The 8,856-nt window shown below is 35.8% G+C and overlaps 1 protein-coding gene across 1 annotated transcript in view; it reads left to right on the top strand.

The window, feature by feature from the left end:
• Positions 1-8,856, top strand: part of SPATA17 (spermatogenesis associated 17) — a 92,837-nt gene that overhangs the window by 2,462 nt on the left and 81,519 nt on the right. Inside the window, exons 2-3 of the mRNA XM_009323127.1 lie at positions 3,374-3,463; positions 4,270-4,351. Coding sequence (XP_009321402.1) covers positions 3,374-3,463; positions 4,270-4,351 — 172 coding nt within the window. The remainder of the gene's footprint in view (positions 1-3,373; positions 3,464-4,269; positions 4,352-8,856) is intronic.

Raw genomic sequence — 8,856 nt, 5'->3', positions numbered from 1 at the left:
AGGCAGCTGGCATTGGCTCTATCAGACATAGGGGAAGCTTCTAGCAGCTTCTCACAGAAGCCCCTCCTATAGCCCCCCCCCCCCAAACCTTGCCACGCAAACCCGACACAGTACTCTTGCTAGCAATTACTGCTGCAGGAGGAACATAGTAGTTGAAGTGCCTTAAAGTAAATCCCCGAATTAGAAAACTTCCTTTATCTTTCAAAATGCATTTGCTATTTTAGGACTCTACGCCTGTTCCATTAAAAATTAGTGGAGGCTGATGACTGTAGTACCTTGCCTGTTGGTTGCGGTTAGGCAAATTTACCTGATCTTAGTAACGTTTTCCTGATCTTAATAACGTTCCTGTCATGCTTTATGCAGAACTCCGTTTATGTCAGAGGTATGAGGTCTCCTAAACTAACCGTGTCTTTTTAGGGAAAGCACCTTTCTAGGGAAGGACTTGTGCAATGATGGCACAATGCAAAAATGTCATAAGCCTGCATCTTGAGAAATACCCTGTCAGGATAAGCATTAGCATATACAGGATCTGCTAGTGCATTCTCTTATTTTAAATGTTAAACAATTTTATCACTTACTCATTCCAGAACCTAATTCTATTTACTGTTACATCTATATGTCAGATGCTGACCTCGAGTATGCCTGTTTAACATTCAGAAAAGTCTTTGAGAAGTATCTGTGACTCTCAAAGCTTAATTCAAACAGTATGACAACTATGCAACCTGATCAGAAGGGCAGATGCCAACTTGAGCAACTTATACCCCAAACCACTTCTTCTGCTGGCGAGGCCAGTTGAAAGTGTTTGTGGAACTATACTGTAATAAAAACAAGTCTGTTGTTGATCTGCTTCAATAAACTTTACAAAGACTTCTAAACTGACTCAGCCAGGCAAGACAGAATGCCAACTAAAAAACCTAACAGGGAGTAATAGAGGAGGCGGCCTGTGCTCTTCCAGAAGCAGACTGTTGCCATTGCCAAGTGGGTAGGACTGGTTCTGGAGCTGTCACCTCTGACACGGCCAGTCCCACATCCCCTTAATTTCCAGGCTGTAATGGTGGCTGCCTGTCCAGGGCCAAATCGCTCATACCCTTTTAATCAAAATCATTTACCTCTAGGTAAAAGTATTCTGGAGGTGTCTCCTTCCTATGAAGTCTAGGAAGCTGCACAAGAAAGGAAACAAGGAAGCTCTCTAGCATAAATGCCAGCTTTGATATTGACTTACTTTGTGGCCTTAGGTAAAAAAAGTCTCTTTTCCACAGTTTAGAGGTACTGGACGGGTCTGATGCATGTCAGATGATGAAAATTTGTGTCCTTTTAATGTGATTTGAGAGCACATGCTGCACCAAATGATATAAAATGCATTGAGCTAATGCTTCTTGATCTCTGGTAGTAAATCTGTGTTTAATTTTTAAGAAATATAATGAGGATAATCCTAATTTATCAGATAAAAATTAATTTTGTTGGTGTTTACCAAGGCAATTAATGTTGACACAACACTTTGTTAGGAGAGCTAACTAATTTCAAGTAGTTAAGTTAGTTAGTTAAGAAAACTAACTAATAGTAACCTGATGGTTCTTTTGTGTAACAAATTAAACTATTTGGTAAATATGTTCCTAGTAAGAATGGGATAGCAAAAAAATCCATGAAAATTAAAACATAATTTTAAGTTCAAAGTCTTGACAGTTATCAACATTTTGAAACAAACAAACAAAAAAGTAGATAAAAGCTAGAGGTGATCTCATAGCTGGGTTCTATCCCTCAGCATTGAAACTCATCATAATAATGATTTCTTCCTGAACTCTCTGAAAAGTCTCTTCCAGATTCATACATTTCTTTAATCTCTTTTAGATTCATGGTTTTCCTTACATGACTTTTAGCTTTGTTACAAACACTATTGTCCTAATAGACAGCGTCACAGAAAGAAGGCAAGCAAGGACTATCTCTTGGAATTATTTTCTGGCTTTCCGATGAGGTCCTTTTACTTGTGCTTCTTTCCCACTTGTGCACACGCCTTTGTGCACATGCTTTTTCCTTGTACTATGTCATTTGACACAAAGCTTTGACAGCTAATAGTTCTTGAAAATCTCCCAGATTTTGATGAAAATCTCCATCAATTCTCCACCTACATCTATCTTGCATCTTCAGCTGCCTCACCAGTATCTCTTTCTAGATAACCTTTCTTCTCATGTAGCTTAAAAACAAATTCTTCATCTTCCTCCGTATACTCCCTTTTTCATTAGTTCCTAATTCATTGATATTAATCAATGCTGCAACCCTAGCATATTTTCCAATTCTTTTGTTTCCTTTTGTTCCCTCCTTGCCTGTCTGCAGCACATGCCAATATGCTGCCAGTTTCATTTCTACATTATCTCCAAAATTCATGTCGTTGAATTCCCATTGTGCAAAGTCCTATCCAGACTCAATAAGTTGTTGCATTGACTACTATAATTCCATGTAAAAGATTCTCATGGTCATCCCTTTGGAATCTATCCAAATTACTAACAACATTTGTTTCCAATTCCCAACTTCCTTTTAAGCCACACTAAGATTTCATATCCTGACATTCCAGGCCTTCTAAAGTTTGGAAATTTCCACATCCAGTTTCTTTCCTATGCTTTCATTGTTCTAACTTATAATAGTTTTAACTTCATTTGTATCTCACTTTCCTTCAGTTACCTCTTCTTCTTTTTCATATTTCTCCTCTTTAAATTCCTTCCTAAGAAACTAGCTAAAAGGTCTACATCCTCTACTTTCACCCTGTAAGATCAGCTCGTATTCATTGAAAAAATCTACAGACAAGGAGTGTATCTGTCATCATTATTGGTGCTATCACTGTTCAGGTAATAAACAAATAAAATATTTTGTATCGGTCATAAAACAATGTATTTGAACTAGATGTCACCCTTAATATATGCTGCTTATTAATTCAATTGGTATTTATCATGATAATATTGGCCACAGTTAATTTATTTAATATTCATGCAAATATACAATTTTATATGTAGCTACAGGATTTTTGTTATAATTCAGGCCTAATTATCATTAAAGCATTATTCATATATTTCACCTACAACGGAAGAAGTCCATGACGTGCTAACATGGATATTCAGTATTGTATGGGAATAAGAAGTACACCCTTCCAAACCTTACATCACCATCAAGTTGCGATACTCTTTATCTTTGTTATTTTCATAGTATGCAACTAATGTAGATTATATTGTTCTGCACTATTATTGAGCTATGTAGAATTAAAAAATGAAAAACCTGGTGAAAAAGATCATAAACTACAATAGTAAGGCATATTTAGAAGAATTTTTCTGCTTTGGTACTAAATTACCATGCTGACAAGTATTACTACTTTTTATATTTTCAGATCTGTAGATGAAGACAGAAAAATAGAGTACAAAGCTGCTGTCAAAATCCAGAGCTGGTTTCGAGGATGCAGAGTCCGAGCCTATCTGAGGTAGTATATTAAGCCTATTTTAATCTGTATTTCAATCTTGTTTTTTAACCAAAATTTCTCATGGTATTACTTCATTTTAATAAAATGGGAGCATTTGGAAAAAAAAAAAGTTATTCTGCTTTTAAATAGAATTAAATATATGCTGTGCCACTGTAAGAAATAATATTTTTTGATTTTCAGAACTGCAGAAAATTAAAATGGCATGATGCTAGTAAGTAGCATGGAAGTAATCCATCTTCAGAATAGTTACACAGTATTGTTTAAGAAATATTTGCGTGACTGGAAAAAACACCCATGTCCCTCAGATATGCTGTTTGCAGAGACTTTTCTTATCCCTGTTATTGTGGATGTTACAGAAAATTTGCCTAGTGAGTGTATGGTAACTGGACTCTTATTGAGAAAGTTAAGTTCTACTGGTGGATTTCTGAACTGGTCAGATATGTTGGTTAAAACCATTCTTGAAAATACAATCATCTATCATGCAAATTACATTTGTAAGGCTATTTCATTAAACTTTTGTAACGATAACTGAAATAGTATATAGGTAATTTTGCAGTAACCCATTTTTTCTAAAAGCAAAGTGTGTGTGTATGTATAAATATATGTATATATTGATTTAGAGGTGTGCATGTGTGTGCATATGTATATATGCATACATATATATGTATAAAGTATGTTTGCAGTGGCCATCTGTTTGGAATAAGTGTGGATAATACACTATACATTATTTTTAATATTAGGAAAAAATAAAGTTATATTGTAAAGTCTCAAAATAATCATTAGTTTGTTAATATGTTTTATTTTAGATATCTGAACAAAATGGTGATTTTTATACAGAAATGGTGGAGAGGTTATCAAACCAGAAGATACTTCAGAAAAATGGTGGAGGTAGAAAACTAGTTTTAAAAATTTTGTTTGGTTATTTATAGAATACATATGAAGTAATTAATTCACTCATCTTGAAATTAAAAAGCTGAAACTTGATCCTTTATACACACAGACACGTACTTAACTTTACTATCATGAAAAGCACCATTAATTTCAGTAAGCCTACTCCTAATGGTCAAGTTAAGTCAGTGTTTAAGTGTTTGCAGCTCTGGAGTATTAGTTCCCAAACCAGCAATGAGATCTGCTCATGCAGAAGCCTGCCCACATGATGCTAATTGCAGGATTGGAGCTTTTCAAGATGCTTGTTTTCCTGGCAGAACTTTTAATTCTGAAAATAAAATAAGCCAATGTGTGTACACATTGCTGTTCTATGTTTCAGTGGTTTAAATTTCTTACTTAATGAACCTTGGAGCATTTGAGGTTTTGCCTTAAGGCACACAGCAGATCACAGTCAATCTAATTCCCTTGACGGACTTGAAGATAGCAAAAGTGTATGATAGCACACAAACTACAACCGCTGTTAACAGGTTTAGGAGACTAAGAAGAAACTAATTTCCCTTTAACATAAAATAATCAAGTTTTTAATATGTAGTTTACTTCACTAATTTATCAATTTATGTTAATATTTTACAATAGTTTTAAACTTGTTAGTCTTTTATTCTTGATTAATTTTGTTAAAGTTAAATTGTTGTGTTTCAGTCAAAACAGACAAGTCAAGAAAAAGCAAAAAAAAAAAGCACCATAGTAACTCATATATCACAGGCTAAATTCCTACTAAACTATGTTTTCAAGTAGCAGGACTTGTGTGCCTGAAAGCTCGTCTATTTTTCCCCCAAGTCTATCAGTAATCTAATTAAAGATTTTCTCTCTTCCAAATTAGCTGGCTTAACTAATAACTTATGGGTCATCCTTTCAGGCTATGGTTTTCAGTCTACCTTCTAAAACACTAATTTCTGAATACAGGGCAGATAGCTGCATGGTTGGATTGGGTTCTACTTTAAAAAAAGTGGGACTTGAGTTGAATATTGTCCCTGAGTTTAGGGAAGGTTTGTTTAATCTAGAAAAGCTTCTGTAGAAGAAGAGAAACATGGTAATGTTAATGTATGTTAAAATTTGTTAATGAAAGGATCTGTGCAGCCACTGGGAAAAGGGAAGGAAGATATCAACTTCATGTGAAACATTGACACATACTGCCAAAAGATGTTGTGGAACTCCCTCTACTGCAGGTTTTTAAGAGCAGGTTAGACAAATGCTTATCATGGATGGCTTAGATATGCTTCAGGCAATGTTTTAGGTGAAGTCATCTCATGATGTCCCCTCAAGCTCTACATTTTTTCACAGTTAAAACATTGTAGAGTGGTGAACTTCACTTCAGAAACAAGGCGATTTATGGGTTTCTGTGTTTTTCAAGATAAGAACCATGTCAGTTTTTGGCATCTGATCATTAGGTCTTTAAGACTGCTTAAGCAGGACAAAGATCGGATGGTGGCCATTTTACACATTTTTCAATCCCCCCAAATTGTAAGGAGCAATCTTTTGGCCACCCCATGTTCAAATGCTGATTTCTTTATTGATAGTAATCAGTTTCCTATTTTAAACAGAATTATGTCACTTCAGAGACTTATTTTTACATATAAACATTGTAAAAACAGTGGTGCCCAGACAAGATACAAAATGAACACATCACCACTGTGCCTACTGTCCATTGCACTGTTCTGAGTGGTGCCCTGTAGGTGAGATGGCAAGATCATTCTTCCTAGAGAGCCAGCCTGCAACAGCATTTGGAATTGATGCCCAGTGACAGGATGAGAGGCAGTGGGCACAAACTGAAATGCAGGAAATTCCACTCAAAGATAAGAAAGAACTTTTTTTACTGTGAGGTTGATCAAATACTGGAATGGGTTGCCCAAAGAGTGCGAGCTGTGCTTGTGGAGTCTCCCACCTTGGAGGTACTCAAAACACAACTGGACGAGGCCCTGCACAACTTGCTCTAATTGACCCTGCTTTGAGCAATGGTTTGGAGCTCCAGAGGTCCCTGCCAACCTCAGTTGTTCCATGCAGCTATGAAATTGGAGGTCTTTTACCTCATCTCTTTATTACTTCTTTCTTCTTTTGCCCTCTCTTCTTAAAAAATACTCTGACAGTTACATTTTAAGGTAGTCTTTAAAATGAGCACAGATGTCCTGTAATAACCAAGCCGAGATAGCTAGCATCATAAACCCCCCTCAGCTTTCCATTCTTGAAATATATTTCTGAAAAGAAAAACAACAACAAAAAAGACTTTAACCAATAAAGCCTGGTTCATATGTTGTTCTTCAAATAGACATAACTGACAAGCCCTTGCCAAGTCTGAAGACTGTGGAATAATGTAGGACAAAAAATTGTGCAAGCCCACATTTAATACACACATTCTAAATCAGACCATGAATTCAGGATACCAGCACTTATACAATATTAGCCAGGGCTCTAGAGAAACAAAATCTCATCAGCAAGCTTACGAATTGTACAGCAATCAGCATGGAAAACCATCTTTTTCCCTCAAATGCTTCATTTTTCGCTTGCCATCTCTTTGATTGGAGAGGACTAAGTAGGACAGCCTGATTGGAAGCCAACCTGAAAGCCATGCAAGTAGCAGATAAAAAGGCACATTTTTCTCCCTTTAGACCACTGTATTCAGTATTGTATGTTTTGGGGTGGACTTAAATATAAAGTTCAAGCTCATTCCCTATATTCATTGATATACTATCTTTACTTGATCAATGGCTGAGTTTGGAATATTTTAAAAAGAAACAAAAATCTTCTCAGCAACTTAATGCAACTTCTAAGTTAAAGGGTCAGTTAATGTTTGCATTGAACTCTTGCTAATAACTGTTGTAATGACTCCTGATTATGAAATACAGTGATACATTTGACATCATAGTTTCTTAAATACAAAAAAAATTGGTCACTTTAAAATTTGTCCGCTGATAATGATTGGACTGGTATCTGCTGCCAGCAAACAAGGCAAAGCATATGCACAAAATACCCATGATTACTTGACAATAAATCATTTTAATGATTATATTCAAAATTCTGAAATGTGAGTGGTACTGATGCGGAAAATAACAAAGGCTGAGGCTCATCAGATTGGCTGTCCATATGTGCCTCACTACTAGTATTCCATTTGTTACTCCTCTAGTGCCTCTTCCTTTGATTGATAAAATACATTAAGTTAAAAAAAAACTATTGATGGTGTTTACATGACTAAAGTTATGTGCCTTTCTATATTCTAAATATAGGTGCTTTGGTATAAAGCTTTGTTTCCTAATATTAATCTCAAGCTAAAATTAAGAACTGTGTTCCTATAGTTTTCTTGATAACTTAGTTACATCGGTTGTACTGGATTCTGAAAATCTTGCACGACCTGCAGGAAAGTATGAATTTTAAAACCAGGCAAACACCAGAACATGAATCAAACTGTACAGCAAGATTTCTTTTTACAATATTTCTCAAAGTCAAGAAATCACTTGGTAAAGCAAATGGAATTGTAACATTTCATTGTTATATGAAGTCAGCATGCATGATGGACATATTTTCAGCTCACTTTGGAAGGAGATGCAGTTGAAAAAAGTAAATATTTTATGTGACATAGTTTGACACCACCCTAAATAGTTTAGCTTCAACTCAGTAACCAGTTTTAAATAGTCCCAGTCTAATAGGAATTAGGCAAATGCCTATTTGCTCTATTAAAAAAAAAAAAAGTGTCTGTTCCCAACTTAGACCATGTGTTGGTTCCTTCTCTCAATCTACTCTCAGTCAAATTTCTGGTTTTCCTTTGAATTTGTCACTCTGTATTAGCTGTTTAAAGAAAAGGAAAACACCACTCAGGATCAGATCATATTTGTAGGTGATCCCCAAATATGTTTTTAAACAGAAAAGAAGAAAGTAGTACAATAGTTCATACATAAAAGGCTTCAAATATGTTTTGGAATCATAGACTTAAAGTAAACTAGTAGGGAGACCTGTATATTAACATCAGAGACAGATAGACAGACTTCACAGTTCAGAAGTGGAGCTGGTGCGTGTCAGTGAGATGGCAAGATAATTCTTCCCAGAGAGTCAACCTTGCAGCGTCACCTTGGAATTGGCACCCAGTGAAAGGATGAGAGGCAATGCAATGGGCACAAGCTAAAATGCAGGAAATTCCACTTAAGCATAAGGAAGGAGTCTTCTGGACAAGGAGGCCCCAGTTCAGGAAAGAATCCTTTGTTTACTAGGAAAGCACATAAGTATACACTTGGGTTGAAGCACTAAATTATGGCTATGCTTTTGTGGCTAGGGATGAACACATTCTCCATCACTTGTAATAGCAGAACTAGTACATATTATTCTAAACAGGATTAGAAAAGAGAGGGCAAATCCATTTGCAAAAGAAGATAGATGGTGACACAGGCTTTGGCTTTTGATGCAAGGCTAAGGTTGTAAGACAGTCATATGAGCAATTCTGCATTTGGCTGACTTGTGAC

This window comes from Pygoscelis adeliae, unplaced genomic scaffold (genome assembly GCF_000699105.1).
Source record: "Pygoscelis adeliae isolate BGI_AS28 unplaced genomic scaffold, ASM69910v1 Scaffold80, whole genome shotgun sequence".
NCBI classification, from domain to species: Eukaryota; Metazoa; Chordata; class Aves; order Sphenisciformes; family Spheniscidae; genus Pygoscelis; species Pygoscelis adeliae.
Note: the sequence above shows the minus strand (reverse complement) of the source record. Positions and strands in the feature narration are given on the sequence as shown.